We start from the raw sequence: 13,130 nt of genomic DNA, 5'->3' as shown, positions 1-13,130 counted from the left end.
CATACTGTAGTATAATAATGAGAAAAATGAAAAATATCCATGCACATTTACTGTGGTAATGTTTAAGGGATGGGCTAGTCTACCTACAAAGAACAACTCCCAAGACTCTTTTTGGAAGCATGGGAATAAATATTTCAAACCATTTATCTGATGACATCAATTGTTTGTCTAGGTGTAGGGTAGAGCAGTGGTGTAGTCAAGCTGGTACTATTTTCTATAGGCAGCTCAGACATCATCGTTCTGTCACTGACACATGTAAAGTAAAACATTCTGAAAACATGGAGAAAGTCACTTTGTGGAAATACTAATAAAAATTAGATAAATGCATTACTGATTATACTCAGCTATGGCAAAGTTTTGCATCAGCCTATAGAATTAACAAATTTTGCTTCATAGTTGAGTGAAACCTGCTAAATAACGTTATGTTAACATATTGTTACATACTGCTTTGTAGTTTTCCATATACTTAATGAAAAACTTAAAAATGTGACATTTCGAACTCTAACATGAAATACTGTACTACTATATGCCTTCCAATAGACTTTTGCAGTATAATTTTGTAGTTTATTTGATTACATGATGTTAAATAAAATATCTAAATTATGTTCATACATTATCTTTTTTTTTTTGTAAATTATGTATTTTTTGTGGTGTTCTGGAACCTTTAGATTTTTGACTACACCACTGGGGTATAGGAGTGGAATGATGAACAAAGCCAAATGTTTCTGGCTTATACAGTTATAAAAGCAATTTTTCATATTCGACTGTGGTGGGACCAGTGCTTGATGAAAGACTGTCCATTATATTTGTAGCTATTACTTTTCCAAACTGAGGTTTTGTTATCTTGTACCAATAATTGGTTGTGCATCAGAAGAAATGTATTTGTTATTAAAATTATGTAGTTTTTGATTAAGTGTTTAAATTACATTTTAATTAATAACATAACCTTTTTGAGACAAGACATAACCTAGAATGTGTTGAAAAAAAAAACACAAAATCTATTTCTGTTTTCCACTGTAGGCAGTACTTGTCAAAATGCAGTCTTACCTGCCCTGGTGCGACCACCATTTCCTCCTGTGCAGCCGACCTTGGATTTAAAACCTTTTCTTCCGTTCCCATTGGATACTGCGGTCAACCTCTTCCCCAACTTTAATGCGGTGAGTTACATCATGCTACATTTGACCTTTTGAAATGCCTCATTATTCCTGGGGCATGTTTTATTTTTAAATACATGATGAACATTATTATTAATTTATTATTATTTGTTTATTTAGCAGACACCTTTATCCAAGGCGACTTACAGAGACTAGGGTGTGTGAACTATGCATCAGCTGCAGAGTCACTTACAATTACGTCTCACCCGAAAGACGGAACACAAGAAGGTTAAGTGACTTGCTCAGGGTCACACAATGAGTCAGTGGTTGAGGTGGGATTTGAACCGGGGACTTCCTGGTTACAAGGCCTTTTCTTTAACCACTGGACCACACAGCCTCTTATATAACATGCATTTACAACTACTGTAGTTGCATAAACACACGAAAAATGAAACATCCGATGAGAAGCGGGATATTTATGAATTTGTTCTGCTTATTCTTGGTGTGCATACACAATTTTAACAGATTTGTTTTTTTTACTATTTGCCAATGTTTTAACAGAATCGATTGTTGTTCAACTTATGTTAAAATTCTTGGCGGATTCCCTCATCCCCTATTTTTTCCCTTAAATGCTCGAGCATGCTGCATTTATCCATCTCTACAGCAAAAGCATTGCTTAACTTCTTGCTATACTGTAGGTTTCAGCATATTTGAGCTGTTACCGCAATCATACATTACAGTATAAAAACAACTTTAACTCTATGTACTCTTTGCGCTTTTGGTATTCATAAGCTTCAGCATGTGACACCTGCTGATGAAACATTGTATTTGAATAGTAATCTGTAAAAAAGCAGTTTCTAGTCAGATAACGTCTCCAAGCATGCAGAAGATCCGGGACAGGTTAACTAAACAGCATACCGCATTGACTGAGTTGTAAGTGTAAATGCATCTAATATCAGACCTTATACTTAAGCACTTTATTTAAAAAATGGTAACCTTGCTGCTTGAGGTAACCTCCTTGGAAATGTCTGTAAGCCTTATAAATCTGTAGGATGCTTTTTGAAAGGAAAATTAGGGTTTTCTGTGCCTTTTAGAAAAGTGTTAAGTGAGTTACAATAAGGCAACCAGCTGAAAGATTAGGGGATTATCTAAAAATAATACAATACCGTTATGTTACAAAACATTATTGTAAAAGCCTCAGTTGTAGCAACAAACTTACACTGTGCATCACAGGTAGAGTATTAAGTATAATTAGGGCTTCTGATTTTCGGTTTTAATTGATAAAACCCGATAAAACACCCCTGATACAAAAAAAAATGAAATCGGTGGATAGCCATTAAACACTGTGGAAATGGTTGATCAATTCATGTTGACTTTACCCTTTTCCCCATTAAAAAATAAGACCTACTACAAAAATAATAATAAATAATTTCCCAGTGCTGCTGGGCAATATCCCGCCTTCCTGACTTGTATCTATCATTGATTTGTTCTGAATACTTAAAACCCGCCCCAACTACTGAGTGGCAGCACATTCCTACATTTCTATTGGAGACTCTGCTTGCGAGATTTAAAACGAGATTACAATCAGGAATGGAGGCTTGTTCGTGGGATTTAAAACTGTATTACAGTTAAGATATGCAGGATTTAAAACAGAATTGTGGTGAAATGTACAAAAATGCCTACACACAAAAACCCCAGAAGAATGTGCCCGTGACCATAGGGATTTCATTGTGGAAGACTTAAGTGTGCAAGTGCTGTCAAGCTACTACTATACATATTTTGACAGAAGAAAAAAAAACGCTCTAGCATTTTGGAAAGTAACTGAAAACACTAATGTTGTTGAAGCTGACTTAATGTTGTTGAAGCTGACACCCTGGGATCCTTCAAGAAGCTGTTTGATGATATTCTGGGATCAATAAGCTACTATCAACCAAACGCGCAAGATGGGCCGAATGGCCTCCTCTCGTTTGTAAATGTTCTTATGTTCTTCTTCTTATGTAGTATATAAAAAACGAAAGCCCCGAAAAAAATGATTTACATAAAACTCGAAAATAGCTAAAAATAATCACCGAAAAAATACAATTAATAAAAAAACGAAAAACAGAAGCCCTAAGTATAATACACATGTTTTAATTCTGAAAAATGGCTTATTAATTATTTTTTTGCCATATGCCAATACAAGCCATTGTTTATTCTGCTGCTACTTACATCACACATGTTTTTAATAACTATAGGTATGTTAATGAAATCAATTGTTTTTGACATATTTTATATAAAAGTGTGAATTGCTATGGTTTCCATTAAGTTTGTTTTATTTCTGTATCTTGGTTACTATGGTTCCTAGAATACTGCACTCTGTCAGAAATATTTTATGTTTCCCAGATGGAAAATTTGTTGTTTAGTTTTTTTTTCTAAATACCAAATTTAAGCCTAGGAATACTTACAACGTTTTCATTAATGCTGCTGTGATAATGTCTTGAGCAACATCTTAGTTTAACAGTAACTAAAGTATTGTTTTGAAAACGTGGTCTAGTTACCAATGAAGCTTTTAAATCTGTGGTACAATGTTAAGTATATTTTATTATATGTACTATTATTGTAAGTGAGGGGCATGCAAGATAGAAACCAGTATAAGTTAGAAACACTGCTGACAGTAATACACATTTTGTGAATAATTGTGTATAACTAAAAATTGATTGAAAACAAGTTATCAAATAATTTTTGAGGGGGTAAATGTGTGCTCTACTGGTTAGAGTTGTACAAATTGTCATCACTTTGCCTCAGCCAGATTTGTAAAGTTTCAGCAAAACGTAGATCTGTTTTTTAAAAGTTTGCAATGCCTTTGTGGGGCAAATTGATTAATGTTCCCCAGCAAATACTTAGCATAAACACACTTAAAACTACCCAAAGCTGGTGTGTGTTTGTGCCCGCAAAGAGGGTGGGGTCAGTCTGTGGGCATGGGCATGTGTAGAACTGCAGATCGAGACTGGAGTCAGTGAGCCCAGGTCTGCACCACACAGGTCACTCTAACCCCTTCTCCACTGGCACATCCAACCCGTGAGGGCTCTGTACAGTACGGGTACGGGCGGTTCTCCACTGGCTATTTGTCGAGCCGAGCAAGAACCAAACCGTGAAACTCTGGCCTCACAAGACATCTGAATCCAATTTGCGAGCCGGTTCTCACACTCTCAAAAACACAGAATTCTACCAAATGTCTCATCCTTGACCTTTATTATATTAATATAAAGAAAAAAAGTGGAAAATAAAACAATTCTAAACTTATTTACAAAAATATAATCAAACTAAATACTGTACAGCTGTACCAGACATACAACTACGGCTCTCGTTGCGCTCGCACAGCTTCTTTTTTTAAAGCACCAAAACAAAAAAAAAAAAAAACAACTAGAAAAAAACAACAACTATCTTTAAAGCCTATTTTTAGAGCCTTTTTTCCCCCCTTCAACAGAACTAATTGAACTTTAGTTAGTCGATATAATCAGTAACATTTGTAGATTATAAAGAAATTCCTAAATATATTTACAAACTGAGTTATTTAATAACAAAAATTAATAACAACTGTCTTTCGTTACATGTGATGTCAGTAGCACGGCTCGTCTCTGCAGTCGAAAAACAACCCAGGCTCCCCTTAAATGCACTGTGAGGGCTCAGTATGGCCCTGGCGCGGCTCGGTTGTACAGTGGAAAAGAGGCATCTGTCCTAACACAGCCTGTCTTGTGACTCATGATTCAGCCTCCAAGGCGGGATGATAGAACACCAATACCGATATCTTTTGATGTGGTTTCTCAACACAGATATACAGTACTGCAGAATGCTGAATACCAAAATGTTTCCATTTATGAAAATACACACAGTCTTGGCACCCGGCCACAAGATTTGCTTTATGTCTGTACGATGAAGCGGTGCCCTTATCTGCCAAAAGACCTGTAATAAACACTGGAATGCATGAATGACATTATAAAGCTAATATGTAATTCCATGAGGAAAAGCATGCTCATACACTACCTTTGTTTGCTTATCAGGATACATTAAAATCAAATGTAGTGACACATAATCGGATGCTAATTGTAAATATAGGTAAGTATGGTGAACTAGAGCAAAGTGATATATAATATCATTCAAAAGACCCTTAGCTGATGTACAACCATAGTGTTATCAGGCACAGTGTGTACTTGGAATCCAAGAATGAGCTTGAATTATTTCTAGTGGGGCCTAATAAGCTGCTAGGTGGACAGCATTGTAATATAATAAAACATACTGTGTGACGTCTTCAAGATTGTCCAGGAGTCTTCAATTATTTCACACCCGTGGCAAGAGGAAATTAGAATGTTGTAAAAGTACTAGAGTGATTTGTAATGTTCTAATCTTGCTGTTGATTAATGTTGCATAATAACTAAGCAGCATTTATATGCAAATGATGTAGTAGATTAATTGATTACAGATTGAATGTCTGAGAATTTTTAAGAATTAATCACATCCATTTTTAAAGCTACAGTAACTTAACACTGAAATAGAACACATTTTGGACTAACTTACCTACTGCTGTGAAACTAGCCTGAGTGCCCAGCAAACTTTTTAACTTGTGGCATTCAACTAGAGTGTCACTCCTGATTATCTACCATGAATTAATGCAGACAGAGAAAGCCCATACTGATGATTTTTGATACAGTAACATGTGGTGTTTACAGTTCAACATATAGGGTAGTTTTTAGGCTTTGCATATACATTACAATTAATCCCTGCTCTCCCGAAGTGATTTAGGGTTAAAAGTAGCCTCTTGAGTAGTCCTCCTCCTGTACTTCATGGTAGCAAATTATGTTCTTCAGTCATCTACCGAGTAGTACTCTGCAAAAGAGCTTCCTGATTGGTGGATGAAAGTTCTGAGGTAATGAATTGTATATATTTATTTTAGTATTACTAAACATATTGTAGCGTGAACGGGGAAAGGCAGCAGCAGTGCTGGTAGGTGACGTAACACGTTCCTTGCAAAGGAGCCGGCTGTTTTGTACAGCAGTATCGGCGCTATGCTTTAGTGCAAGAAGTCCCGGGTTCGCTCCTGTCCTCCGTCTGTGTTTGGATTGCCTCGCCCTGTGTGATGCGCCTGCCTGCGTTAACCGAGATTGCTACATTGGTATCAGAAATGGACGCAGGTACCCCGGCACGCACTCATTGGACTGTAGCCTGGTGAGCAAGTGCAGGGCGGACTTGAGGCTGGCAGGGGAGATTGTAGCGTGCATGGGGGAAGGCAGCAGCAGGGCTGGTAGGTGCAATAATCACACATGAAGAGATAAGCCCAATATACAGTCCTTTCAAAGGAGCCGGCCCTTTTGTACAGTGGTATCGGCACTATGCTTTAGTGCGAGAGGAGTGTAGCGTGCACAGGGGAAGGCAGCAGTAGGGTTGGTAGGTAATAATCGCACACAAAGACATAAGCCCGATATACGCTCCTTGCAAAGGAGCCGGCTCTTTTGTACAGCGGTATCGGTGCTATGCTTTAGTGCAAGAGGTCCCAGGTTCGCGCCCGCCCTCCGCCTGTGTGTGGATTGCCTCGCCCTGTGTGATGCGCCTGCCTGCGTTAACCAAGTTCGCTACAATGTGTACACCAGCTCCACTTTCCAGGCTTTTAAAACTTTACAGCTAACTGTTAAATGAATACCAGTACAGTTCTAGAGCTTACATTTAATACTACAAGATTAAGAAGACAAAACAGTATTATTTAAATAAAGAAAATTTGCATTGTAAGTGACTTGTTTGATTTAATTAAAAAAATTCACCACTGCCGCAACTACTGCTTCTTCAGCAATTCATATTTCATAAACGGTTTAAGTACATATTATTAGTGTGTTGGAAACTCATTTTGACCTGTAATCTAATATGGCTGTGTAATCGGGCGATCATCCTAACCACCATTCATAAGAAGATAAGAACATAAGAAAGTTTACAAACGAGAGGAGGCCATTCAGCCCATCTTGCTCGTTTGGTTGTTAGTAGCTTATTGATCCCAGAATCTCATCAAGCAGCATCTTGAAGGATCCCACGGTGTCAGCTTCAACAACATTACTGGGGAGTTGGTTCCAGACCCTCAAAATTCTGTGTGCAAAAAAGTGCCTCCTATTTTCTGTTCTGAATGCCCCTTTATCTAATCTCCATTTGTGACCCCTGGTCCTTGTTTCTTTTTTCAGGTCAAAAAAGTCCCCTAGGTCGACATTGTCTATACATTTTAGGATTTTGAATGCTTGAATCAGATCACCGCGTAGTCTTCTTTGTTCAAGACTGAATAGATTCAATTCTTTTAGCCTGTCTGCATACGACATGTCTTTTAAACCCAGGATAATTCTGGTTGCTCTTCTTTGCACTCTTTCAAGAGCAGCAATATCCTTTGTGTAACGAGGTGACCAGAACTGAACACAATATTCTAGGTGAGGTCTTACTAATGCATTGTCTAGACATCATGAGATCAGTGTGGATGTTTTTTGCAAGATTATTTAGCTTTCAGGCTTACTTATTCTGGCTCAGTATAGGTGCTTTTTTTATATTACTTCAGAACTGCTAGTTTTGGAAAAATTATAATTGTATTTATGTGTGAACATTTTAAATGTTTTCTTCCATTTTAGTTTATATTATTTTACATTTGTATTTAGTTTATACCATTTCACCAGAATAAAGTGCTTGAGATAGGTAGTACTGCCATAGTGATAGCTTTAGTACAGATTCCTCAAGTACTGCAGAGAGAGCAGGAGAGTACCAGGGCAATATTATTTACATTTGGAACTACTTTTCAGAAAACCGGCTTCTCAGCAATGAAGAACAGTACTTCCTCCAAAGCAACAACAGAATCTAGGGTAGGGCACTGGGCTGGCTGTTGGCAACTGTGATGGAAACAGGCAAAATTCAGTTAATTCTGTTCTCTGTGACCCGTGAAAAATAATTCTCAGCAGTTAAACGCCTTGGCAATTATAAATACCTCTATTAAGTCGCCTCTGACTCTCCTTCTTTCTAGGCTATATACAGTAGATTCACCTCTTTCAGTGTATCTTCATATGACATGCCTTTTAATCCTGGAATCAATCGTATTGCTCTCCTCTGTACTCTTTTCAATGCCTCCTATATCTTTCTTGGCGCTTTCAACATACATTATGCGCACAAACGGTAGATCTACCGAGATTACAGGGTTTCACTGAAAAGGTAGTCGCCAAATTTCTCATTGTCTGGTAACAGTGCAATCTTTGAAAGGCAGTGGAATTGGGGGTCATTTTTGTGGCAATTTCTTTGAAGACGTTACCTGTTGTAAATTGTAACAGCTTTTGCCAAACTGTAGTGCAGGCAAGACAGAGATCATTCTGTGTGTCTTTTTGGTCTCACAGGTTTATTGCTTTTGGTTACAAGCATTACAATACAGAGCTCAAAGACACTTGCTCAAAGTACCCCATGGTAACGCTGTCTCTCCCTAGTTCCAGGTCACAACCTAATTATATATATAAATCAATTTCAGTTAATTCTTGAAAATACGTTGTTCCTTCTTGGTCCATTTTCAGTCCAGCTGCACATTATATAACCAGAATGCTCAGCGAGGATGGTTATTCGCTAGAGTTTATATGCTAGTCTAGCGAGCGAATAGAAAAAACATGGTTTTGTTCAGATCAAGAAAATGTATGCAATAACATTTTTTTACGTCGTGACGTCATTACGCACAGCTGTTTGTTCTCTAGGCCTGCAGACTGACATAAAGGGAATACAACTGACTTATTCCAACTGGTTTGAAAAATATGACTTCAACTAACTGGTGAAAATTCAACTTACTCCACAATTTGGTTTTCTTGACAACACCCCACACCCCCACACACACCATTTAACTCTGAAGCACCTATATTATTTGGATTATTACAGTTTTACCATTCAGTGTTTATTCATATGCTATTAGTTCTCCTCTGAAACCACTATGGGAATCAGCTGAAGCAGGAACTGTAATACGTTATTGAAAGTGACAGGCTTGTGCTGTAAGGATCAGGGAATCAACAATAGTGTAATCATCAGCAAAATCCAAAGGAATAAGTTCAGGACACAGAATTTCAATGAACAAACAATCAAGTGTATTGTACCAGAAAAACAGGCATTAACACCAATATATTGCAAATCCCACCACCAGCAGACAGCACAAAAGAGAACTAATTAATGTTGACTTATTCCTTATATAACTGAATAACAGCAAACCCTGTTTAGACAAAGAAACAACACATAATATATATGCAAGAAAAGTTAATTAACAAATAGTCCTAGTTGCATTGAGCCTTCTCCAAAGAACATTCCAATTAAACAACAACAAAAAAACACCCATAAATAAAAAATAAAAATCACACTCCACAAATGGTAACATTTTAGGCAGATCTTACCCCAAGGATGAAATATGGTACGGCTGAGATACTTCCTCTGTGAATTGCCCCAAAAAAAGGAAAATCCACAAAAAAAGAGTCAAAAAAGGAAAAATATATATTCTGAAAGTGAAGACAATTATGCGGATCAGGTTCAGCAAACTATTTAGCTAAATAATTAAAGTTTTAGTTTTTACATAAAAAGATTGTAATTAAACTTTTACATTTTAAGAAAGGAACAGGGAGGCCAGAAACCCCATTCTGTGTTTGTTTGAAAGCTAGCCTTTTACACAGCTGGACTAACAGCCTTTTAACAAAAAAAAGTTCTTCCCCCTAATAATACAACCGAGGTCCTAAGCAGCAGAACCGAAAACATTTTAATGTTCTCTACGTGGTGGGTCTCGGTTAGGTTGGCCTTACCATCTAAGGCTAAATGATAGTTTACAGGTCCCAATCTTCTTTTAACAGTGGCAGGACCTCTCCACTTAGGAGCAAGCTTTGCCATAAATCCAGTCTTAATGTCCGATATGGGATGTTCATGTATCCACACTTTGTCTCCAACCTGAAAAGTGATGGCACGTCTTTGGATTATAATAGCGAGCCTGTTTTAACAGAGCGTGGTATACATTTTCTTTTACCTGCTCCAATAGTTTCTGCTATCATTCTACCAGAGTGTAAGAATCCTGCTTGGGCTCTAGAGGTCTTGCTATAAGGCTTTCTAAAGGACCTTTAAGCTTATGTCCCAGAGAGATTTCGGCAGGGGAGAACCCGGTACTCTCATGGGTGGCTGGGTTGATGGTAAATCTGAAAGCCATAGATCCCAGTTGGTATGATTCACCTTGACATAAGAGGCTATCATAGTTTTGAGAGTACAGTTGATCCGTTCAGTGAGGTTGGTTTGGGGTTGGTAGCTGGTAGTAGGTTTTTGAACCACCCCCCACTCATGTCAAACCTGTTTAATCAACTGGCTAGTAAACTGTGCTCCCCTGTCAGACACCAAATATAATGGAGTGCTGCATCTTATAAAGATCTCTTGGGTGAGAGTAGTGGCAATTTTTGGGGTTTTTGAATCGCAGATTCCACCCATTTGCTGCAGTAGTCTACCACAACCAAAAAATATTGATGCCATTGTTTACTATGGGGAAAAGGACCCATCAACCCCCAACATATCTTTGGGTTCCTTGACAGATGTTGACTGAAGCATTCCTGCAGGTGGCCAGCAAGCGACATCCAGTAGGCATAGGAGTGTCTTCAGACATCCTAAGAGGCCTCCTAGAGGACTGTCATGAAAATACTTCAGAAACTGCTCCCAAAGACTAGCAGGAATGAAAAGTTGGAATTTAAACCTATTACATTTTCCAGGAATTTGAAGGTACAGGATTCCGTTCTCCATAACATAAGTAATGCGTCCCGCACGAACATTACTAGTAGCTATATTTTGTATGATGTCTTGAGCTATACCATTATTTTGCTGTACCTGGGAAATCTCTGGCCAATCCACAGGTAATCCATATGTGAACAGGCTGGCTGAAGTGGTGACGTCAGACCCGGAACAACACACAGTACTGAGGGTGAAAGGAATGGACATCCACAGCAGATTGGTGTAATGAATGCGCTGTGGCACTTTTATTATTAATAAACAGAAAATAAAAAAGGTTTAACCCTTTGCGGTCCATTTATTCAGTGCTGTTTAAAAGTATATTTTTCACAGTAAAACAGGTATAAAAGGCACTGCATATCAACAGGACACTCAGTACTGCATCTCCAGCCCCGCCCCACCTCTTGTTCGCTGTATTTTTCACAAACCTCTTCATAGTAGTGCATACCGATAAATCATCTCCTGATCACTTGTTTTATCACCAAACTCCTCAATAATGTGATCCAAGTCATTATTTTATTATCATTATTTATTATTTATTTCTTAGCAGACGCCCTTATCCAGGGCGACTTACAATCGTAAGCAAATACATTTCAAGTGTTACAGTACAAGTAATACAATAAGAGCAAGATAAATACAATATAGTATAGATAAATTTAATTATTTATACTATTACTATAACATCTAAAAAAAAGCTCTGATAATGTCTGTGATATTCTTTGAGCGTTGGACGCAGAAGCAGCTATCTCATTTGTTTGTGTCTGTGTTATCTATGTGGTGCCAGGGCTATCTGTATTCATGAGATACGCCCCTTTTTTCCGGCTTCTCTCGGCCCCTATTGGTCTCACTCGGCCATTGAATGGTTTTCTCTGATTTTTCTGGAGAAAAATCAACTAGAGACCTGTTTTTTACATCTTTTTGATGATGTCGGACAGGGTTCGACATTGGACCGGCAAGGGAAAATTGCAATGTCAGACCAGGTCCGACATAGAACCGCAAAGGGTTAAGCATACAATCTTTTACAAATGCTCCCTCAAAAAACGACTTTGATGATTTTGCAATTAATTCTGTCACAACGTAATTTGCCTTACTGCCGCATCACTTTCACATTTTGTTCTTTTAAACATGTTTTGCTGAAAACCAAGGCTTTGTTGTAATTAGTCTACTTTTTCCTGCCTGTCAGGTCCTTCTAACTCGCCATACTTTTCTTTATGTTTAGTTTCATAGTGGCACCTTATATTGAACTCCTTCATCACTGCTATACTTTCTTTACATACCAAGCAAATTGGTTTTTCTTTGTGCTCGACAAAAAAAAATTCTGTCTCCCACCTTTTTTTAAACAGTCTGCCTTCCTTATTGACCTTTCTTTTTTTGACATTGTGAGAGCTGGAGCTTCACACATTTCTGACCACTGTATGACTGTTGCAGAAAACAGGATATGACGAGCACAGTGCATGATCATATGCACATCCCATAATACACTGCCTTAGTGGATATTTATGATCATATGATCAACAGTCACGCTCGTGCCGTTTTCTGTTGATTTCCCTGTAATTTTAGAAAGTCTGATGGGAATTGGCGTTCTTACAATCAGCTGACAGCGCAAACCGGGTCGGGCCATTTTACATTATAATGAGTAAACTTTGTGTGGGCAGAATAAAATACAAAGGCGGGCTTTATTTGGCCCGCGGGCCTTATGTTTGACACCCCTGCATTACAGAATCACATTTTGAGGATTCCAAATATTCGCTCAATTACAGTATGATCACATTTAAAGATACGGTTACACCTCTGTTCATCAGGGGTCGTGGAGTTGAGCAGTGGTGTCAGTAGCTACCGCTTCAGTGGATACCCGTTGTCCCCTATCAACCAGACTCTCAGACTGTCATCCCACTGAAACACAGCTGCCATCTGTGAATTAGCGAGGATAAACAAGTCATGAGTGGAGCAACATAGTTTGCATACACATTTGTGATGTAGTGTGTGTAACTGTGTTGGTGTGTGTGTAACTTAGTGCCTACAGACAAACAGTGCATGTCTCCTTCCAGGTCAGCCTGAAGCAGTTGGCAGATGTCAGTGATTGTTTGTCTGTTGAGGTGAAATTACTGCATACATTGTGTGTCAGACAGATGACTTCTAAATATTTGGGGACGTCTCTGCCTCTCTTTGTCTGACCACGTAGAAATTTTTATTTATTTATTTATTTATTTATTTATTTATTTATTTATTTCTTAGAAGACGCCCTTATCCAGGGACAATTGTTACAAAATC

The 13,130-nt window shown here is 38.1% G+C and overlaps 1 protein-coding gene across 5 annotated transcripts in view; it reads left to right on the top strand.

The window, feature by feature from the left end:
* The window catches only part of LOC117435601 (zinc finger protein 385D-like), a 121,344-nt gene that overhangs the window by 67,982 nt on the left and 40,232 nt on the right, over window positions 1-13,130 (top strand). For all 5 annotated transcript variants that reach the window (XM_034058919.2, XM_034058918.2, XM_034058921.2 and 2 more), the window contains one exon: window positions 1,021-1,157. In XM_034058919.2, coding sequence (XP_033914810.2) covers window positions 1,021-1,157 — 137 coding nt within the window. The remainder of the gene's footprint in view (window positions 1-1,020; window positions 1,158-13,130) is intronic.

Source organism: Acipenser ruthenus, chromosome 3 (assembly GCF_902713425.1).
Source record: "Acipenser ruthenus chromosome 3, fAciRut3.2 maternal haplotype, whole genome shotgun sequence".
Lineage (NCBI taxonomy): Eukaryota > Metazoa > Chordata > Actinopteri > Acipenseriformes > Acipenseridae > Acipenser > Acipenser ruthenus.
Note: the sequence above shows the minus strand (reverse complement) of the source record. Positions and strands in the feature narration are given on the sequence as shown.